At 42.2% G+C, this 23,126-nt stretch overlaps 1 protein-coding gene across 3 annotated transcripts in view; it reads left to right on the forward strand.

The window, feature by feature from the left end:
* PLA2R1 (phospholipase A2 receptor 1) overlaps positions 1 to 23,126 on the forward strand; it is a 71,544-nt gene that overhangs the window by 5,601 nt on the left and 42,817 nt on the right. For all 3 annotated transcript variants that reach the window (XM_039494467.1, XM_039494468.1, XM_039494469.1), the window contains exons 2-8: positions 36 to 419; positions 3,577 to 3,744; positions 5,684 to 5,848; positions 19,171 to 19,284; positions 19,833 to 19,976; positions 20,245 to 20,433; positions 22,806 to 22,963. In XM_039494467.1, coding sequence (XP_039350401.1) covers positions 36 to 419; positions 3,577 to 3,744; positions 5,684 to 5,848; positions 19,171 to 19,284; positions 19,833 to 19,976; positions 20,245 to 20,433; positions 22,806 to 22,963 — 1,322 coding nt within the window. The remainder of the gene's footprint in view (positions 1 to 35; positions 420 to 3,576; positions 3,745 to 5,683; positions 5,849 to 19,170; positions 19,285 to 19,832; positions 19,977 to 20,244; positions 20,434 to 22,805; positions 22,964 to 23,126) is intronic.

Raw genomic sequence — 23,126 nt, forward strand, 5'->3', positions numbered from 1 at the left:
AAAGTATCATGAACTGAAACTTCTTTTTTCCCCAGACAAAGGGATGTTTATCATCCAAAGTGAACATCTCAACCTGTGCATTAAAGCAGATACATTTGGACTTGTTCTTGAAGACTGCAATCAACTTTCCAAATATATGTTGTGGAAATGGGTATCGAAACGTCATCTTTTCAACATAGGCAGAAGCACTTGTCTAGGACTGAACATCAGTAATGAAGAGCAACCATTAAGCCTGTTAGAATGTGATTCTGCTCAGCATTCATTATGGTGGAACTGTAATGGAAAGCTGTTGGTTGGTGCATCACAATACAAACTAGCAGCTGAAAATGGCAAACACATTGTGGCAAAAAGAATCACTAATCACCAGTGGAAGCAGTACATGTCCTATGATGAAGATCTTTGTGAACATCCATTTCAAGGTAAAAATAAGTCTCCATCCACATTGCCATTAGAATTTTTGTACAGTTTCTCTGAAGCAAGGTGAGACATAACTTATCAGTTGCATTATCATTCCTGACCTGCATCATGCTGAGTCTTTAAATAAGGGTGTGTGTTTGTGTGTGTGTGTGTGTGTGTGTGTGTGTGTTTTTTACAGTATTATAAAGCATCACAAGTTGGATCAGGATCCCAGTATTACAAACCTGAGGATTTTTAAAAATCCTCAGGTAAACTACAAATATTCATGAGATTTGATTTTTAAAAAAGCATGAAGTACTTTGAGTGTGGTGCTGACTTTCAAATTCTTCACAGATCCCATCATTCCTTCCCTCACCCTCCATTTCAGTGCATGCAAGAGGAAAAAGTCAAGCTCAAACACAAAATGTGTGTGCACAAATATCAGGAGGGAATTTCTCTATCTTCCCCCTGACATGGACTCCATATTTCCCTCTCTTAATCCCTGGGCCAGCATTCTCTCCTTCTCTGACCCCCCTGTTCACCTTTCCTAAGCACTCAGCACTCCCTTTCCCAGTTTCTTTCCTTTCCCTGTGTAAATTGCAGTCTGCCCTCTTCTTGGTAATTCCAGTAGCACCCCGTTGCTCCTTGGCAGTCTCCCGAAGCTCCTTCTTCCTTCTTCCAAGCAAGCTGCCACATGTTTCCTCCCCAACCCCTGAAGGCTCCAGCAGCCTTCATCACCCCTGCAGATTCCAGTGCCCTCCTCCAACCAGCCGGAGACCCTATTCCTCCTACCTTTCAGGCTCCATCAGCTGTCCTCCCATCTCCATCCTCCATCCCTGTTCTCCCCTGAGCCTGTAGTTTCACTCTTCTATAGCACAGCTACCAAAGTGGGAACTGCTGGCAGCACAGGAACATTTGTGAGCATGTGGAAGCTCTAGCAGCTGTCTGCAGTTTCCAGGTGCCTCTTTGTTCTGAGTAGGGAAGACCCCCCGAATAGAACAGTAGAGTCACCCCATTGCTCCCACCAAGCTCAGCAGTGTGGCCTCACCTCCCCAGTGCAATGAGAGCAAGTTAGTGAAGGTATAGCTCCTGTCTGTAAGATACAACATCGACCAGAGGTCACAATACAGTGTAGCAATATGAGGACTGGCAACCTCAAGGTCTGGATTTTGAACACCTGAAACACTGGGGTATGGAGATCAGTATTTTGGTTTATCCTATTATAGAGAAAGGGACCAAGAGCAAATTTCAGGATCCAGGCTCAGATTTCAAACACTTAAAGTTTAGGGGTATTTTGATCTGGTGTTTTGGCTAAGTGGTGGGTGTTGCATATAAACTAAAGAGTATAGGTTTCCATATTTACAGACAATACAAGCATCCAAATATGTTAACATTCATAAAAAAGAAATGAAGATACAGCAATAAAATTGTCACGGTCACATTTCCAGCACGAGCTGTACATTTGACCCCTCACTCGGTCTCTCCATGAGGACCTCTTTCAAGTAACAGGGCCAGCACCTGCACTTCTCTCCTGCAATTCACCCCAATGTTAGGCTGATTCTCCAGATTACAGCATCCCACTTTGCCAACCATGTTTGCTCAGAAAATCCAACTAGGTTTGGCCCCTGAGATAGACTTCCTGTTGGGAGCTGTAAGCAGCATAAAAATGCAGTGAGTTAGAACAGCTTCATTAAAACAAAATAGTATTTATTCACCTATAGAAACATGGCAATCAGAGAGAAAAGGTTTAAAACAACAAAAAGGCCTAAACAAACATTATCTTACTTAAGCTTAGCATTTCTCTCAAGATTTAGGTAGGCCTGACTCATCCCTGTACTCCCAACATCTGGGAGAGGAGGATCAGTGTCTTCTCAGCAATCACTACCTCCTTCTGTGTCCCTCTGAGGTTCAGGGCTGAGGCTTAAACCATCCTAAATCCTTTGCTTCATTTTCCCCCACCCTCTTGGGGTTGCTAAGCCAGCCTGATGATCAGAGCATGGTGAGGCTAAATCTTCAAAGGTATTTGCACCTATATTGTTTAAATACCAGCGATTGGCTACTTACAGCCATTGATTTTGGGTTCCTGCTGATGTGCAAAAAATCACTCAGTACTCATAGCATGATAGCAATCGAATAGAATGAGGTATGTATAATATAAAAATCATACAGCTATCTCTCATGTGTCTCACACTGTCCATTAACATTGTTGGGCTTTAAACGAGATTCATAGTGAATAAACTACTCTCCCACCCTTATTGAGACAGACTGCCATCAGCTCTGGGAAACTAAAACTGTGTATGCTGTGCCTGAGCTGTAGACAGAGGACTTTGATCTCCAGGCTATCAGTCCAACACCTTTCACAAATATTAGTTTCATGCTAAAAACAAGTATCGTGCTTTAAAAATGCCCCTACACTGAAGGGAAATACTATGAAGTTAATAAATTATTTAGTGAGGTAAAGCTTCTTTGCAGGTTTCAGATGTACTTAATTTTTTCCATATTTTGTTAATGAAAATATAGTAGGAAAATATCTAGATTGTTTGTTTGTTTTGTAAAGGCATTAACGAAAAATATAGTGAATTCAAATAGCATTGGTTACTCTTCCCCAAAGTCAGATTGTTACCGTTCACACTGTAAAATATTTTTTTCGTTTGGTAAAATACACTTATTAAAATTCTAGTGTCAAGGAACTATAGAAGAGAGGAATAAACAGGGAAAATTCAAGAACAGTAGAAATCCATAAAATTCTCGGGGTTTGTTTGTCATTGAATATGTACAAATAAGGATATGATGTTCAAAGCCCTGCTCTTGAAAATGTATCTAAAAGGATTTGTGCATCCAGACCAGGCAATTGCATGGACATTTCTATGTACAATTAGTTGCAAATGCAGATTTTGTATGCATAATTACTTTTTGCATATACATTTTTGCATATACATCCATATACTATGGATTTGCCGCCAAATCCATAGTAAATCAGGGTCACAGTTTTGAAAAATTGCCTGAAAGTCTTAGGTTGACTGGAATTTTTAAAAAATAAACTTCTGCTGATGTAGGGTATGCTGCTGTAGTCTTAAAAACAGCATTGCTGTGATATAAAGTTTAAAAAAAAAAGTAGAAAAGAAACTAGTATTTGACTGATACAGATTTTTCTATTTCCTTTTATTTTATTTATTGTAGAAACCTATACTCTGCTGGGAAATTCTCTTGGTTTACCTTGTATTTTTCCATTTAAATATAAGAACAAATGGTACTACGAATGCACCAGAGAGAGCAGGGAATTTTACTGGTGTGCCACAACAAGTCAGTATGAACAAGATGAAAAATGGGGGTTTTGCCCAAATGCTGGTATGTACTGCCTTTCTTCTCTGTTTTGTAAATAAAAGTTTGTCTGATGTCATACACTAGTTCAAGGAGAGCAGGCTGTTTTATTAATTGCAAGATTATTGCCATTCTGTTAGTATGGATGTTTCTTCAAAAAATTATAGCCATTACTATAATTCTTTATGCTTATCTCTGAGACCCAGATCCCTAGAGCAAAATATGAATACAGGATTTGTCCACTGACCTCCCCTGACTGTACCCTTGCCTTTCTACCAGCCCACCCATCCAGATGATCTATGGAGACTTTATCCACAGCATGCAGGTGAATGATGATTCATTCTGTACAGGGCCTCTACTGTTTTTGACTACAGCACGCCTTTTTAAGCTGCTTTTGGTCACACACTGCCTTTAACAGGCTCAGTATTTGGCACTTGGTTCTCCCCCCTTCCGGGGGAGCTGCAATCCACTGTCCAGCCACTTCCTTCCGTGGCAAGTGCAGTCTACTGTTTAGCCACTTCCCAGTGGCGAGGAGCAGGGTGGGAGGAATCCAGGCCCGCCGATTCGGCGGCTTGCCTGCGGGAGGTCCGCTGGTCCCATGGCTTCCACGTACCCACCGCCAAATTGCCGCCAAATCCATGGGACCGGCGGACCTCCCGCAGGTGTACCACCGAAGGCTGCCTGGCTGTCGCCCTCGCAGGGATCAGCAGGACCTCCCCGCCCCATGGCTTGCTGCCCCAGGCACGTGCTTGGCGTGCTGGTGCCTGGAGCCTCCGCTGACTCTGGGTCCTGGCCCAGGGATCCTATAGATAGCGGCCAATTACTGCATCCTCTCCGACTCCTCTGTGGATCTCCCTGGGCCACTTCCCCATGGCCCCAGCACCCTCTTTGCCCTAGCCTCAGGGCCTCAGCCTCCAGCACTGCTATGTCCAGGGTGCTTGCTGCCCTCAGCCTGCAAGGCAGCTAGTCTACCTCCCTCCTCAAGCTCCAGGGAGTGACTCCTTCTGTTCTGCTCTGCAACCCTTCTTCTATGAGCCTGCCAGGCCATGACTGGCTGCTCCCCTCAGACCTTTTCTAATTGGCTGCCTCTGGCGCAGCCTCCCTAGGGCTGCTTTTAACCCCCTTTCTGATAGTGTGGGGCAACTGCCCCATCACAGACAGCAAAAGACACATCATGACACCCAAGACCACCCACTGCCAAATTTCAGATCCCTTCTCCAAAGCATGGGGACACTATAGCGTTTTGAAGGAAAAGGTTTCCAGAATTTCTTAACATTGGTAGATCAACATATTTTCCCCTACCTATGTTCTCGGAAACAGCTGAGCTATTTTGGGCAAATTTCCCCCCCCCCCCCCAAATTCTGCCTGAGACAGACAAGCAAGGTGGAAAATTGCAGCCAAATGGTTAGAGTTCAGCAAAGTTATAAGCAACTAAAAACAGGGTTTTATAATGGGGAAATGTCAGGAAATCTTAATAAGCAGCCTTGCCTTCATTAATTGTTCATAATGTGTTCATCCCTTAACAGAGTGTCCTCTTGGGCACTGGGTAAGGGGAGGTGTAATTGCCTTTCCCCTCTGGCTGTGGGGATCGGGGTTCGCCCTGTTCCTTCAAAATTCACTGTGAGTTAGTTTCACCATTAAGCTTCTAGGAGCTGGTGCAAATTGTCATAGCTCTGACTGCAGTGAAGCTATGACAATTTATACCAGGTGAAGACTTTCCCGCTAGTACTCACTAACTTTGTGAAAAGCTGAACAGTTCATTTACATTGGTGAAAATTTTTAAACTTTTAAAATTCATATAGCATCCTATTTCCTTGTATGCTTTTAACACTAAACATTGAAAATGAGTTCAGACTCATGCTTCAATAGCATTTCCACTTTGTGTTCAACATTAACTAGATTGTTATATTATAATGTTCTCTGTAATTGTTTTGTTGCATCATGTTTTTAACTGATTTTCACACAGAGCCTGGTAGTGATATTTTTTGGGAGAAGAACCCTGACACCCAAATTTCCTATCAGTTCAATCTTTTTTCTATTCTTTCTTGGAATGAGGCACGTGTTGCATGTCAGACACAAGGAGGAGATTTGCTGAGTATCACAGATATGGCAGAACAGAAGTATATAAGCGGTGAGTAGATGTGAAGTTATGTTAAAACTTAAATATATATTTTGCTTCTTTAGTTGGGCAGTTCTATTCATTTCAGAAGGGCCAGGATTTCATCCCATGTGTCAAATACTGCTCTTTAGTAGAAATGGGCCCCAACCAAAAACTGGACCCAAACATCCCCAGACTATGGAGAAGTTCAGACCCAAGTCTAGATCAAAACTTTACAGCTTTGGGATATTTCAGCCAGGTTGCCTGAGGAGCAGGCTGTATAGAGTGGCTATTCATTACTTAGATCTGTGGAGCCCCAACCAGTGTATTCATGCAGAAGGGTTTCTATAGATTTGCAAAGAGATGCTGCAACATAGCCACCAATATCTAGCATATACATCTCTTTTCTTACCCACTTCTGTTTTCAGGGCCTTTCCACACCATTTGTTCCAGTAAAAAAAAAATTTAAAATCTGAGTGCAAGTAAGATATGGGCTTAGCAAACAAAGTCCAATGTTTATGTGTATGTTACTCCAGGATGTAGTTATTTTATTAATTCTTTCCCCTTCCAAATGGTTTACCATAAGGCTTATTATTCCATTCTTGAAATTGAAGCCTTTTTGGAAGTGTGCTGAGGTGAATCTGGCCTTTGCAGCTCCATGTGGGTAGCCCTGAAGTCCTATATATCCCTACCCAGGAATCAGTGAAGTGACAGGAAAGGAACAGTAAAGGTGGGTCCTCCAGGACTACCTAGAGAAACCTCATGGAAGCAGTGAATCAGAACCCGGTAGCCTTAACTAAAAGAAGCTGCAGGAGGTTAGCAGGTCAGTTCCTGGCTGAGACCAGAGGAGTTAAAAAAGGTGCTCCTCTCTTGCCTGGAGGTAGAGAAGAACCTGAGGGAACTGGGCCTGAGATAAGGTTGAAGATAAAAGGGGCCCAGTAGGAAGAGGCCCAGGGAAATGCCAGCGACAGATTGGAGTAAGTAGTACGTGCCTTCTGTTCATCAGGTCCCTGAGTTGGAACCCTGAGTAGTAGGTGAGCCCAGGTTCCCCTAACAGCCACAGGTAAAGTGGTGTAAACCCCAAGTAGAGGACCGGCCTTGTTTTGGAACCCAAACAAAGGGCTGAATTTATAGCACCCAGAGCCAGGGCTGAAGACCCTAGTGAGGGCAAACAGACTGTTTGTTATTGGATTCTTTAGTACCCCAGAAAGGGCTTCTTTGGACTTTGTGACCTGGCTGGAGGGCCAAGCCCCTGAAGACCTGCCAAAGTCAACTGTAGCCTTCAGGGGGTGCCAGAGGTGAGAAAAGGACTGCATTACCACACCTAGCTACTAGGAGGTGATCAGGCAGTGAATGCCCTGGTTACAACTTTGTGCTAGAAGTGGGATTCAAATCCCTATCCCATCAAGGTAGGATGAAGAGACAGGGGTAAGCATTTAACTGCATCAGGTATGAAATGTCCAATATCCCAGATCTGTAGATGGTCTTCACTGCAGAAGACATGAGGGAGATTCCCACACTTGCATCATTCTTTTTAAATGACAAATTTGAGGAACTGTCCCACATTGAGGGTGTCAGTAGAGGAGGTTTTGAAACAAATTCATAAAGTGTAATAAGTCATGAGAACCAAATGGAGTTTCCCCCAAGAGTTCTGAAAGAGCTCAAATATGAAATTGCAGAACTACAACATGTGGTATGTAACCTATCACTTAAAATCAGCTTCTGTACCAGATGACTGGAGGATTGCTAATGTGACACCATTTTTTTAAAAAGGTTCCTGAGGCGATCCTGGCAATTTCAGGCCAGTAAACCTAACTTCAGTACCAGGGAAATAAGTTGGTTGAAAGTATATTAAAGAATAGAATTATCAGACACATAGATGGACATGATTTGTTGGGAAAGAGCCAGCATGGCTTTTGTGAAGGGAAATCATGTCTCACTAAGCTATTAGTTATCGAACCCCTCAAAGAATTCTATGTGTATAAGGGTGATCCAGTTGAGATAGTGTGCTTGGACTTTCAGAAAACCTTTTATAAAGTCCTACACCAAAGGCTCTTAAGCAAAGTAAGCAGTCATGAGATAAGAGGGAAGGTCTTCTTCTCATGGATCAGTAACTGGGTAAAGGATAGGAAACATGGGTATGAATTAATGGTCATTTTTCACAGAGGAGGGAGGTAAATAGTGGGGTCCCCCAAGGATCTGTACTGGGACCTGTGCAGTTCAACATATTCATAAATGATCTGGACAAGGATAAATAGAGGAAGTGGCAAAATTTGCAGACAGTACAGGATTACTCGGGATAGTTAAGTCCAAAGCTGACTGTGAAGAGTTACAAAGGGATCTCACAAAACTGGGTAAGGGGCAACACATTGACAGATTAAATTCAATGTTGATAAATGCAAAGTAACGCACACTGGAAAACGTAATCCCAACTGTACGCACAAAGGATGGGCTCTAAATTGTCACCACTCAAGAAAGATCTTGGTGTGATCGTGAATAATTATCTGAAAACATCTGCTCAATGTGTAGTGGCAGTCAAAAAGCTAACGCTTTTTGAGCCATTAGGAAAGGGATAGATCAGGGGTCGGCAACCTTTCAGAAGTGGTGTGCCGAGTCTTCATTTATTCACTCTGATTTAAGGTTTCGCGTGCCAGTAACACATTTTAACGTTCTTAGAAGGGCTCTTTCTATAAGTCTATAATATATAACTAAACTATTGTTGTATGTAATGAAAATAAGGTTTTTAAAATGTTTAAGAAATTAAATAAAATGCAGAGCCTCCCCGGACCAGTGGCCAGGACCCAGGCAGTGTGAGTGCCACTGAAAATCAGCTCGCGTGCCGCCTTCGGCACCCGTGCCATAGGTTGCCTACCCCTGGGATAGATAATAAGACAGAAAATACCATAATGCCACTATAGTAATCCATTGTATGCCCGCATAGTGAATACTGCATACAGTTCAGGTTGCCCCATCGCAAACAAGATATATTGGAATTGGAAAAAGTACAGAGAAGGGCATGGAACAATCTCCATATGAAGAGAGATTAAAAAGACTGGGACTGCTCATTTTAGAAAAGGGACAACAAAGGTGGGATATGGTGGAGGTCTATGAAATCATGAATTGTGTGGAGAAAGTAAATAGAGGAGTGTTATTTACGCCTTCACATAACACAAGAGCCATGGGTCACCCACTGAAATTAATAGGCAACAGGTTTAAAACAAACCTAAGTACTTCTTCACACAATGCAAGGTCAGCCTGTGGAACACATTGCCAGGGGATGTTGTGAATGCCAGAAGCATAACTGGTTTCAAAAAAGAATTAGATAAGCTCATGGAGGATAGATCCATCAATGGCTGTTAGCCAACATGGTCAGGGATATAATCCCATGCTCTGAAGTGTCCCTAGCCTTGGTTTGCCAGAAGCTTGGGATGGGGGATGGATCACTTGATGGTTACCTGATCCATTCATTACCTCTGAAGCATCTGGCACTGGCCACTGGTCGAAAGACAGGATGCTGGGCTAAATGGACCTTTGTCTGACCCAGTATGTATTAACAGGGTCTTCCTCAGCAGAAAGCATAGGGTAGCTCTCAAGAAGCCAACAGTTAAGGGTGTGTAGACAGATGTTTAAAATACTCCAGTCATTTAACAGGACACCTGAAAAAGGTGACAAGGGCCCAATACAGCCTTACCAGGAGGGACCAATCATGGTGGGGGAACACAAGGCCAGGGAACCCCTATTTTAGAAGGAAAACAGAGCTCCAAGATTGGGATAGTTCGAATTGAAGATGGTCAAAGCCATAGCACAACTTGGGATGATCCGTTTAGGACAATTATACAGTCTAGGCAGAAAGGAGGTATGATGGTGTTCAAATCAGATCTTCCCTCGCTGCTTTAGAGGCGAAGGTAGTGCTGCTAAAACAGCTATGGGATTCAGAGTCCAAGAAATGCCAGGCTGATGGCCACCAGACAGCTAAGGGGAACAGGGAACTAGATGACAGAAGCCATCAATCAGCCAAGACTCTGTGGATGGACAATACAGTACCATGCAAAAGAATTTGAAGCAACTGCTGCAGCTGGAATAGAAGAGAGCAAACAAGCTTTAGAAGTGACTGAGAGATCGAGCCCAATGTCAGGATCCAGACACCAGCCCCTCCTCAGTCAAGCAGCTACTCATGGAGATGGGTCTAAAATGGGAGATGAAGAAAAGAGGCTGCTAAAGGAGCAACTGCAAAGTCTGCAGGTAGTGAAGCAGACTAAGACCTCCCAGCTCCAAGAACAGCTAGACAAGCTCACCGAGGAGTTAAAGGAGAATCAAAAGAGTTGCAGGCAACTACAGATGGAGAAGAATTCTTTAAATTGACAGCGGGGCCAAGATGGAGGCGATCTGGAAGAGCAAAGATTTGGTGCTGACATCTGTGCAGCTTTGTAACATGAAGTTACATCAGGATTTACAGAGAGTTTTGCAGAATATCCTTGAGATGTAGGACCAGATACAGAGCCACCGTAAAGAACACAAGATAGTTCTACAAGCCCTCTGGGACCAGATCCAGATCTTGGAAGCACATCAGAGGAGTCTGCAAGATCAGAATTTAGTGCTGCAAGCTTCAGCAACAACAGAGCAAGAAGGAGATGCTCATAGGCCAATGGGATGACTTCAGCGCTCAGCTATGAGAATCCATCTGAGCCAGCAACCACTTTCTGAAACAAATTTGAGGAATTGAGAGGATAGAGGATGATGGTCCAGGAGAAGGCAGAGAGGTGTGATTAAACACACAAGTATGGACTTGAAGTGGAAAGCAGGGTGATAGTTGGCCAGGAAGCTTACATCCCCACAAGGAACAGGGTAAGGATTTGAGCAGCTGGGAAAATGGTGTGAGGATATGGATTCATCGCTCAGTGAAGGACTTGGTATCAACAGCTGCCAGTACCAAGCTGCTGTTGACTGTAGAAGCTCCAACAATATCAGTAGCCTTTACAGCTACCCAACCCCTTCTGGAGTGGAGAAAAGTAGAAGATAGGGTCACTGCAGGTGATAGGGTCAAACAGGAAGTCGTGTCTCAATTCAATGTCCTACAGGTCCAAAAGGTCAAGGCCTTGTAGGAACTCAAAGAGATGTTCTCCTAGGGGGAACAGATCTTAGCCCAAGCAGTGCAGTGGGAACAGGACTCATCTCATAATTGAAAAAGAGACTGGGGAACAGCAGTGTTCGCTGCAGAAGTTGCTGACTTAGCTGCAGAAGTTGCTTTAGGTCCAGTCAGGGTTGAAGTCTAGCAGGTTAAAGATAAAGAGTGGGAAAGGCTGAGGTAGCCCATCCTTTGAAAAGAGTTGGAATCGTGCAGGGTGCAGCCACTACAACAGGAAGATGGATTGAGCCCAGAGGGACATGAGCTAGTTGTAATTAAGAGCTGCCATGCTATAGACCTAATAATGTAAGATCACAATGAAGCTGCAAGCTAAAGCCACAACTGGACCCTTGCTAAAAAGAAGAGCTATAGCCAGAGGGAAAAGGAAGATAAAGGTGATCCCGATATACTGAATTTCATCCATAAAATAGTATTGGTACAGAAAGAACAAAAGCAGGTATTCCTAAGCAAGATGCTACAAGCAGTGAGCAAAACAGTGCAATCCCTGGTTTTTGGAAACTCTGAAAGTGATCTAAATGTAGCTTGCGAGAGCCTTATCTCTGAAGGTTGTACATGCAAGTGCACCCAGGGAGATTCCTCTCCAGCTCAGGAGGCCACAGCAGAAAAGTTTCTTTCTAGTGAAATCCCAATTCTGTTAACCATTCTAGAGATGAAAAAGGGCTTCAACCAGCTGAACACTCGGCACATCATAAATTACAGCATGCCATGTGCACTGTATGAGGTACCTATAATGGGGGAACTCCAGGCTTTTGTCACTTCATATTTCTCTGAGGAAGATAAGGGTATTGCCAAGAACCTGGCTGACTTCCTTGTAATAGCTAAACAAAAAGTGTCCCTGGCTAGAGAACATAGTTAAAGGGTTACTTTGGTCAAACCCACCTTTTGATGCATATTGGCTCCAGAGCGGGGGAACTCCCAGGGAGCCTAAATTGCAAAAGCTTTCCAGGCAGAGAGGTCTGGGAGAGAAGACCCTGAGGAAGCAAGGCAAAGCCTGGAAAAGAGGGAATGTTACCCTCAGACTGAACCAGCACCCCAACTCCTTTCTGCAGGGGAAGGTATGTGGCGGGGTGTATCTGGCCTCTGCAGCTCGCTAAGGGAGACCCCACAGTCCTACTACATGCCACCCCAGGAAGCAGTGAAGTAACAGAAAAGGAACATCAAAGGTGGGTCTTCCAGGCCTGTCTAGAGAAACCTCACAGAAGTAGCTAATCAGAGCCCAGCAGGCTTAGAAAAAAAGACACTGCAGAGCCTTAACACGTCAGTTCCTAGTTGGGACCAACCGAGTGAAGAAGAGAGAGCAAACCAGAGGATGCTGGCCCTGAAATAGGGCTGGAGATAAAAGAGGCCCGGTACTAGGAAGAGACCCAGGAAAATAGCAGCCACAGATTGGAGTAAGTAGTACATGGCTGCTGTTTATAGGATTCTTGTGTTAGAACCCAGAGTCATGGATGAGCCTAGGTTCCCCTAAGAGCCACAGGTAAAGTGGTGTAAATCCCAAAAAAGAGAGAGGCCTTGTTTTGGCTCCAGAACAAAGGGCCAAATTTAATGGGCCCAGAGCTGGGGCTCAAGACCCTAGTGAGAGCAAATAGACTGTTAGTTATTGTACACTTTGGTACTGCAGAAGGGCTTAATTTAGATTTAATGACTTGACCAGAGGGACAAGCTGCTGCAGTCTGCCAGCCAACCTTGGCAGGTCTTCAGGGGGTGCCTGGAGTGAGAAAAGGACTGCAGTTTCACACCCAGCACTCAAGAGATGAGTGCCCCCATTACAGGAAGTTACAGGTGTGTTCATTTTCCCTGGAGAATTTCACAAATACAATGCGAGAGCCTTTTAATAGCAAGCTATAACTACCTTCTTCCCTGTGTCAAAATCTATTTCTTCTGCGGTACGTGTACTAACTGGATTGGGCTGACCAGAAGGTTTTGCAGGCTTTAAGTAAATATCATAAACAGAAAACACTTCTTCGTCTTTGATATATTTGTTTACCTGCTTATGGAACGGGTCTCTTAAATAAGCCTTTGTTTGTGATCTTCCCTTAGAGCCTGATCCTGAAACCCTTGAAGTCAGTGGGATTTCTAGTTTGACTAAAGAATATAAGTATAGGTAAAGGGTTACAGAATTGGGCTTCTAGTTTTGTGCTCTAAAGACTGCTCTGAATCCTGATACTTCCCCTCTCTACAAATATCAGTTTTTTCCTGTTGTTGTAGCTGAGGCTTGGCCTGACATGAGTGATTAACACATGGAAGGAGGCCCCATTTCTTGAAGATAGACTTTAGAGGTAAACAGATCATTAGGCTAAAAAGACAGAATGTCTGGACCAGCCAAGATAAGAGGGAGGACACTCAGGGAACAATTTACTACAAGCAAAATAATGATGAACAAGATAAGGTAGGAGTGTAGAGAGGTGGTAAAGAGGAGATCACACATGGAGTATATGCTGCACAGCAATTGGTTCTTGCAAAGTAACCAAGTCAATCCAAAAATGTGTGATGCAATGTATAGTAAATGCCATGAGATATGTAATGCATATAAAGAGAGAGGCTTTCTGTGTAACCTTGGAGCTGTTATGTATCCTGCATCCATCCCCGCTGAATTGATCAGATTCAAATGTAGTGTAGTGTTGCTGTATGCCAAGTAAAGATACCTGAGTGACACAGGCTGGAGTCAAACAGAATTCTTGGCCAAATGGAAAGAGGTGTCGGAGGGAATCCCAACACAGTGGTGCCATGCCTCGACCTGGATCCATTCGTCTGGAGCAGGTAATGTATAGTTTATTATACGTGTCAAGGTTTGCAATGACATTAGAAGGGTTTAAATTTGAAGAAGTTGCCAGGGCACTGAAGGGGTGGGTTGTATCCAAAAGAGGCCCCTATGGACTCCGCAGAGATGTGTTTTGGGGAGACTGGAACTGGGTGGAGAAGGAACTCCAACACCTAGTGCTGGATAAGAAATGTAAAACAGACAAGGCTGTTACAAGGCTTAATATTGGGAATCTGAGCCTTGGATAAACAACTGAAGGACTTAAAAATTCAGGTCCACAAATTGGAAAAGGAAATAAATATACAAGGTACATGCAATACAATCCACCAAGACATGTTTGGAGAAGAATGAAAGCTGTGAGGCATTAAGGAGGAACAAGACCAGCTCATGAAACAAGTAGCAAATTTACAAGACTAGTTGTGGCAGTGCCAGCATGATGGGAGATGGGACCCAGCAGGGTTTTCCCAATTTGCAGTGTAGCTATGGGACATGCTTGTGCAGTAGAGGGATGATTGGAATAGGTATACTCAGTGTTTTTTAAAGGACTGGCCTTGAAAGATATGAACCACTTACCTATGCAGAATTGGGAGACGGTATTGCAGAAATCTTGGGGAAGTTTGTGGACAGGGATCATAGAGCATACCCTAGAGGATTCAGTTTTAGGGGCACAGTTGGCATGGGTGCTTTACAATTTAAGATCAGCTCAAGCAGAGGTGTTTGTTTAATATGAAGTTCTTCCCAAAGGAGGACTGAGTGAACTAGCAGATCGCCTCCTTCAGTGGTGGAATCTACGGAAGCCTAATATGCATGGACCTCTTTGCCTTTGGGAAAGTGTAGTAGGGAGCTAAATCGTGGATCATGAATTTAGATCCTACCTGATGTTCCATGTGTGATATTGGATCAGTTTGGTCCCTCTGTATACTTGGTAGACCTGGGAAGTAAAGGGCAGAGTTGAGTTCATGCAAGCCAGCTCAAAATTCACAAAGTTTAATAAAAGAGAGAATCTAGAAATGGTTTCTTCCCTTTTTGTCTTGCAGATCTGCATCCATGTAGTAGTGGTAGCTTCCAACATTGGGCACACTCTTGTGGTTTGGTGTGGTATTAGTTGTGTGGTGAATTTTTACAGCTGTTCAGATCACTCCTCGTATCCAAGTAGAAAGCCAAAGATGCTGACGAGCCTCAGAAGATGAATGTTCATCGGGTCTTGTGGTAAACCCCTCTGGCACCGTGCTTAAGATCATAGTGACGAGAGGTGATTTACCTTGCCATGTGTAGGTGTCAGGGGGCCTGCTATCCGGCTACCTACAGGGCATACGAATTATGTTCTGTGACTGATAAAAACCTGCAGCTGTCGGGACTCTATGACTCCAGTTCTTGTGGGTCCGGAACGTCAAGATGGCTAATGAAGTCCAGGTGGTTGATATGGATTTAGGGAACTATGGGATGCACTAGAATTTCAGAACTATGGGTGTACTTATATACACTAATTGTACTGGCACTGACCCAGGTGAATAGTTGACATTATCACTTCTTTTTCACTGGTTTGGTGGAGGGTGGTTTGAAACAGTGAGCCTATGGTTCCACAGCCTCCTGTGCATATCCGCACTGTTCTCCCTCCACAGGGCTCAACATCCCCCCTCTATTTTATCCAATCACTGCTCCATAGCTAGAAAATGGTATTTTTATATACCTCACTCATGAAATAGTAGTAGTAGGTATATTTTAGACTGTACAAAACACAGGTTGACTGGAACCTGCCCAGCACCATGTTTTAAAAAAAAAAGTTTACCAATAATATCAGGGCACACATTTGATTATTGGAGGATCTGGGGGGAGGCACACAATTCCAAGAAGTACACAAAAATTGTAGAGCCAAAAGGGACACAGAGGCGCCATATGTGTAGCACTGGAGTTGGGGGGTCTCTCTGTGGAATTATGCAGATATAAAGGAATTGAACCTTAAAATTAACTTGCTAACTGATAGTTTAGGTTGAGCCATTAAAAGGGGATTAGTACTTTAACCTTGCAGCAGGAGGCATTAACTGTTAATGCACTCCATTGCACAAACTTTAAAATGGATTAATATATCTGTGAATACTGTGATTGAATCATTGAATATTGCATGCTGCATATATGATACCGTATGCATCTAATGGAGGGAATAGAAGAAATAAAACCGGGTGAATGTTAAGCAGCACACTTATCTGAACCACACTAATGGATACGGGAATTAAGAATATCAGGAAGGAAAATTTGCAATTTGCGAGGCTAAAAGGTTCTGTATCTTGGGCACCACATGAAATTAATAATTCAGCTGTGACAATTGTGATTGCTATTCCTAGATGGACAGGCCAGGAATCCTAAAAGATTGGTATATGTTAACAGTCTGTATGGTATATGTTAACAGTTAACAGTACAATAGAGAATGGGACCTATAAACAACATTATCCCAGTGTGAAGATGAAATAAACACAGCCTGCTGTAAACAAATCAAGCACAGACAGTTCTGTGAGTGCTCAGCCCAAATGAACCTCCCACAAGCAAGGGAGTTTGGGCTCAACTAATCATTAAAGAGAGTGAAGGAGGTGGTACGACTTGGGGACACAGTATGTGCTCTGGGATACCACAACTTTTCAGTGGAGACAAAACCATGATGGGACACTGGATGGATTTTGTCTGAACCTCACCTCTCTGACTCAGATTGGGACCCATGACCTATGGCCAAGTGTGAAGATGAAGGAGAATGTGACAGAGGTCATGACAGACAACACCCAATGGGAATCACTGGTGACCAATCTCTTTGCACCCGTTAATTCCTTGTCCATTAACATCATTAATTTGATACAAAGGAAAATAGAGCAATTCATGACCATTACCCAACTAATAGCCGAGCAATGATATTTGTCATCATTGGGATGCTATTGTTCAGGCAGTGGAAACACCATGGTGGGCTGTACCAGAAGAGATGAACTTGCATCCCCTGGTTCCTACTTTAAGTCTAATATTGATGGTAGTTCAAATAATTACAACTACTGCGGTCTTAGGCATGTGTTGCTGAATAATGAACTTAAAAAAGAGGGCACAGAAAGGCAGAAATATGATTAATATGAATGCTAATATAAAACAGAAAGACAGAAGCAGAGGAATGTAGCTGAGAACTGGCCTGACATGAGTGATTAACACATGGAAGGAGGCTCCATTTCTTGAAGATAGACTTTGGAGGTAAACAGATCATTAGGCTAAAAAGACAGAATGTCTGGGCCAGCCAGGATCAGAGGGTGGACAACCAGGGAACCATTTACTGCAAACAAGATAAGGAAGGAATGTAAAGAGGAGGTCAGGATGGACAATGCATGGACAGCTCAAAGTAACCAAGCCAATCAAAAATGTGTGATGCAATGTATAGTAAATGCAATGAGATATGTATATAAAGGGAGAGAGTTTCTGTGTAATTTTGGAGCTATTCTGTACCCTTCATCCATTCCCACTGCGTTTGAGCCTGATCAACTCAGTGTAGCATTGCGGTATGTCAAATTAAGATACCTGAGTGACAAAGTCTGGAGTCAAACTGAATTCTTGGGAAGCCAAGTGGAAAGAGGTCTTGGAGGGAATCCCAACAATTATTACTTTCAATAATAGGATGTGGCTAACAGGAAACTCTGAAATTCCTATTACACTAGGATTTGAAATGTCTAGTTTGCAGGTGAAGGCACTAAATATCTGTGTACATAAGAATGGCCATACTGGGTCAGACCAAAGTTCCATCTAGCCCAGTATCCTGTCTTCCGACAGTGGCCAATGCCAGGTGCCCTAGAGGGAATGAACAGAACAGATAATCATCAAGTGATCCATTCCTTGTTGCTCATTCCCACGTTCTGGCAAACAGAGGCTAGGGACACCCTCCCTGCCCATCCTGGCTAATAGCCATTGATGGACCTATCCTCCATGAATTTATCTAGTTATTTTTTTAACCCTGTTATAGACTTGGCCTTCACAACGTCCTCTGGCAAAGAGTTCCACAGGTTGACTGTGCATTGTGTGAAGAAATACTTCCTTTTGCTTGTTTTAAACCTGCTGCTTATTAATTTAGTTTGGTGACCCCTAGCTCTTGTGTTATGAGGAGTAAATAACATTTCCTTATTTACTTTCTCCATACCAGTCATGATTTTATAGACCTCAATCATATCCCCCCATAGTCATCTCTTTTCCAAGCTGAAAAATCCCAGTCTTATTAATCTCTCCTCATATGGAAGCCGTTCCATACCCCTAGTCATTTTTGTTGCCCTTTTCTGAACCTTTTCCAATTCCAATATATCTTTTTTGAGATGGGGTGACCACATCTGTGCACAGTATTCAAGATATGGGCGTTCCATGGATTTATATAGAGGCAATATGATATTTTCTGTCTTATTATCTATCCCTTTCCTAATGATGCCCAACATTCTGTTTGCTTCTTTGACTGCCGCTACACAATGAGTGGATGTTTTCAGAGAACTATCCACAAGAACGCCAAGATCTTTCTTGAGTGGTAACAGCTAATTTAGACCCCATCATTTTATATGTATTGTTGGGATTACATTTTCCAATGTGTATTACTTTGCATTTATCAGCATTGAATTTCATCTGCCATTTTGTTGCCCAGTCACTAATTTTGAGAGATCCTTTTGTTGCTCTTCACAGTCTGCCTGGGATTTAACTATCTTGAGTAGTTTTGTATCATCTGCAAATGTTTTCACCTCACTGTTTAACCTTTTTCCAGATCATATATGAATATGTTGAATAGGGCTGGTCCCAGTACAGACCCGTAGGGGACACCACTCTTTACCTCTCTCCATTCCGAAAATTGACCATTTATTCCTACCCTTTGTTTCCTATCTTTTAACCAGTTACCAATCCATGAGAGAATCTTCCCTTTTATCCCATGACAGCTTACTTTGCTTAACAGCTGTAGGTGAGGGACCTTGTCAAAGGCTTTCTGAAAATCTAAGTACACTGTATCCACTGGATCCCCCTTGTCCACATGCTTGTTGACCCCCTCAAAGAATTCTAGTAGATTGGTGAGGCATGATTTCCCTTTACAAAAAACATGTTGACTCTTCTCCAACAAATTATGTTCATTTAAGTGTCTGACAATTTTGTTTACTATAATTGACCTTAAAATCATATTTCATTCATAATGACCAAGAAAAGCTGAAACAAGATGGAAGGTGAAGAGATAATGTTGCGGACATACGTTATTCCTGCACAGTGACTGGCTAAGTTAGTTGTCTTTCAGTATAATACTGATTAGTAATGGAATAGAACATTTTCAAGAGCAAAGATTAAATGCCAATGGCATTCCTAAGCCTTCTGGAGACTTGTTTTAAGCTTTGCTTTATCATCACCATGAGAGATCAGAACAGTATATCTGAAATGTTCAGCATGCTTTGCTTTATTTTTATATTTCAGAGAAGTTAAGCACCAAAGGAATTCTGCTGTGGACAGGGCTAAATAGACTGGATGAATCTTCTGGCTGGCAGTGGTCCGATGGAGCACCACTGGCATTTGTGAACTGGAGATCAAGTACTTGATGTTCCTCTTGCTCTGAATTATTGCATTGTAATTGTATGCTCTCTATAACTGAAATTTATAAGAGTATTGGCCCTTTTTGTGTTTTTGTTTAGAGGGATATTCAAAATTCCAGGGACATAGATCAGGGTTTCATTAATTGGACTTTTTAAAGTGTATTTTAAAGATATTTTATATTGGGAATTTTAACTGATTAGTCTCACGTTAATATGATAAGCGTTATGACATCCCTTGTCCCATATTTCAAGGCCATTCATTTCCACAGAAAATGGACACTGGAACTTTTCAGGTATTTCATGGGATAGCACTCAGTGAGCAAACACGTACCAACAAATATAGAGTGTGATGTTCAACCATCCAATTTCTGTGAATTCAATCAGTTCCTTTGCATTACCCAGTGCTGAGCAGTAAAACTTGTTTTACTTTACTGAGGGCTTGTGGTTTGTGTATCAATATGCTAACACCCATAGAAGATTATAAACCTGTTTTGCAATTCAAAAGTAAATTGTGGTTAATTTTACGTTTTTTAAAATTGGTTGTAGATCTCACCAATAGCATACTTGGAGAAAATCACTGTGTGGTGTTTAATTCAAAGGCACAGTATGACTGGCAAAGTTATAAATGTGAATCTGGATTGCCTTATGTATGCAAAAAAGATGGAAATAGTACAGAATATGAAACATTTGGTAAGTCTCTCAATGGTAATATTTCCTTTGGTGGGTTTTTTGTTTTTTACAATAAAGTATCATCTATATTTAGCATTTGTATTTTGATACATGATACTGCATGTTCATATGTGGATATGTTCTGTCTTTACCTAGTAGTTTTGGATGGTTTTATATTTCTACTTTTGTAAATAAATAAATAAATAAGCTATGACTGTATTATGAAAACAATAGAGCATAGCCTGAAATTAATTTTGTGTAATATATTATCTTTTATTGTTTAACTAAGATATATGGAAGTATCATCCTACCCGCTGTAACACTGGCTGGTATCCCTACAACCGCAACTGCTACAAGCTTCATAAAGAGGAAAAGAGCTGGAATGAGGCTTTACTGTCTTGCAAGACTGATAATAGCAATCTCATTAGTATAACTTCCTTGGCAGATGTGGAGTTACTTATTAACCTTCTTGAAGATGGTGAGTGCTGGAGAGTTAGTTTAAACTGTGTTACTTTTAATAACTGAATTCTTTTTTATTCATTAAGTTCTTTTAATGATGGGTTTCCACATGACTCAGGCATGATATTATTTGTTTTGTACAGACATAAGATAGAATAAGAACTTATGATGCCTGCTCCTTTTAGGACAGGGGTGGGCAAACTTTTTGGCCTGAGGGCCACATCTGGATATGGAAATTGTATGGCGGGCCATGAATGCTCACAAAATTTGGGACTGGGGTGTGGGGGGCGGTGAGGGCTCTGGGGTGGGGCCAGAAATGAGAAGTTCAGGGTGCGGGAGAATGTTCCAGGCTGGGACCAAAGGATTTGGAGGGTGGGAGGGGGATCAGGACTGGGGCAGGGGGTTGGGTCACAGGAGGAGGTCAGGGGTGCAGGCTCTGGGCGGCGTTTACCTCAAGTAGCTCCCAGAAGCAGCAGCATGTCCCCACTCTGGCTCCTACACGGAGGCGCAGCCAGGTGGCTCTGAGTGCTGCCCTGTCTGCAGGTGCCGCCCCTGCACTTCCCATTGGCCGTGGTTCCCGGCCAATGGGAGCTGTGGGGGTAGCACTTAGGCGGGGGCAGCATGTGGAGCCCCCTGGCTGCCCCTATGCATAGGAGCTGGAGAGCGGACATGCCACTGTTTCCGAGAGCTGCACAGAGTGGGAAGGCCTCTGACCCCGCTCCCCACCATATTCTCCCCTTCATGCAAAAGAAGAGCAATAGCCCATGCAGTTCAACGCCCTTTTGTAAGGCTCCAGAAAACACTGCTCCCTCTAGGAGGTGGGACTAGCATCAAGAGTCTAATGGACAAGTGTCTCTTACCATAGATCTTGGCATATTCTAGCTTCTGAGCAAGTCCTGAGTAAGCCCTTTGCAGTCTGATTCTTATCCTTTTCATTTTATTATTTGTTGTGCCCCTACAAACTGCTCCCAAGCATCTATATCAGGGGTTGGCAACCTTTCAGAAGTGGTGTGCCGAGTCTTCATTTATTCACTCCAATTTAAGGTTTCACGTGCCAGTAATACATTTTAATGTTTTTAGAAGTTCTCTTTCTACAAGTCTATAATATATAACTAAATTATTATTGCATGTAAAGTAAATAAGGTTTTTAGAATGTTTAAGAAGCTTCATTGAAATTAAATTAAAATGCAGAGCCCCCCGAACCTGTGGCCAGGACCCGGGCAGTGTGAGTGCCACTGAAAATCACACGTGCCGTAGGTTGCCTACCCCTGATCTATATAGTAAAACTCCAGGATTGTCACTCTGAAGCCTAGAATGTCTGAGTCATGCTTGTAGCTGTTTCTATCCTTTCAGACTGGCTGAGTGCTCACTGGGTTTACAGTATCACCAGGTTCAATCATCACTGGAATTCGTGGTCCGTTGCATTTTTTTTTTTACACTTTACAAATTACACCTGTATGACAGCATGGACTTTTACTTAATTCAATAATACTCCCTGTGCAAAAGCTATGGAGCAAGAACTACTACTGCTCAAAGCAGCAATGTATATAATACCTTTTTCTTTGCAACTTAAGTTGCCCTGAGTAGGGAATCTTCTCTTCCAAGATGTCATGTCTCCCCAGCCACGTAGAGCAGAGCACCCATTAGTTCCCAGCCACAGAGGCTGGGTGGAAAAGGATTAGGGCTGTCAATTTAATTGCAGTTAACTAAAAAAAATTAATCACGATTTAAAAAATTAATTGCAATTAGCCACACTGTTAAACAATAGAATACCAATCGAAATTTCTTCAATATTTTTGGATGTTTTTCTACAGTGTATTTGTACAGCACTTGTATTAGGTTCTTTGAAAAATACAATTTCTTGTTTTTTACAGTGCAAGTATTTGTAATAAAAATATAAAGTGAGCACTGTACACTTTGTATTCTGTGTTGTAATTGAAATCAATATATTTGAAAATGTAGAAAATATCCAAAAATATTTAAATAAATGGTATTCTATTATTGTGCAATTAATGGTGATTAATTTTTTTAATCACACAATTCATTTTTTCAATTGCTTGATAGCCCTAAAAAGGATACCACTCCATAGCCAACTTTGTCTTCGATACCATGTTTTGTCCCCCTTGCATGCATATGCTCCTAATTTCTTTTCCCCCTGTGGGCATTTACAGATCATAACATCACATACATTGGTTTACTTTTGAAGCCATTTTTTATAAAGTAAAGCAGAAACATATCTCTGTAAATTTTCAGAAATTTTGTGTAATTTATTTTTCTAAAAAAAAGGTGAAACTGACTGAAATTCTGCATTTTTTTTAAAGGTGCTGTTAATCCTATGGAAATAATTGGCATTTATTTCTCCTTCATCGAAATTTAAAATCTCTTTTACAGAAAATGTAACCGAAACATGGATTGGCTTGAACAGTAATAAAACCCCAGTTATTTTTCAATGGTCTGATGGCTCCTCAGTAACCTACACTAACTGGCACAAACAAGAGCCTAATATCTTTCAGAGAACAAGTCAACTTTGTGTTTCAGCACAAGGATCTGTAAGTTTTCTTTCCTCCTTTCCTTTAAAAATAAAGTTAGGTTAGTCAATTCTGGTCATGATCACTGTTGGGCTTTTTAATATGCATATATTTTTCCATCCCTGACCACATTACAACATTGCCTGTTGATGCTTAATGACTCTGAGTCTTGAAAAGTATGATC

This window comes from Mauremys reevesii, linkage group 11 (assembly GCF_016161935.1).
Source record: "Mauremys reevesii isolate NIE-2019 linkage group 11, ASM1616193v1, whole genome shotgun sequence".
Classification (NCBI taxonomy): domain Eukaryota; kingdom Metazoa; phylum Chordata; order Testudines; family Geoemydidae; genus Mauremys; species Mauremys reevesii.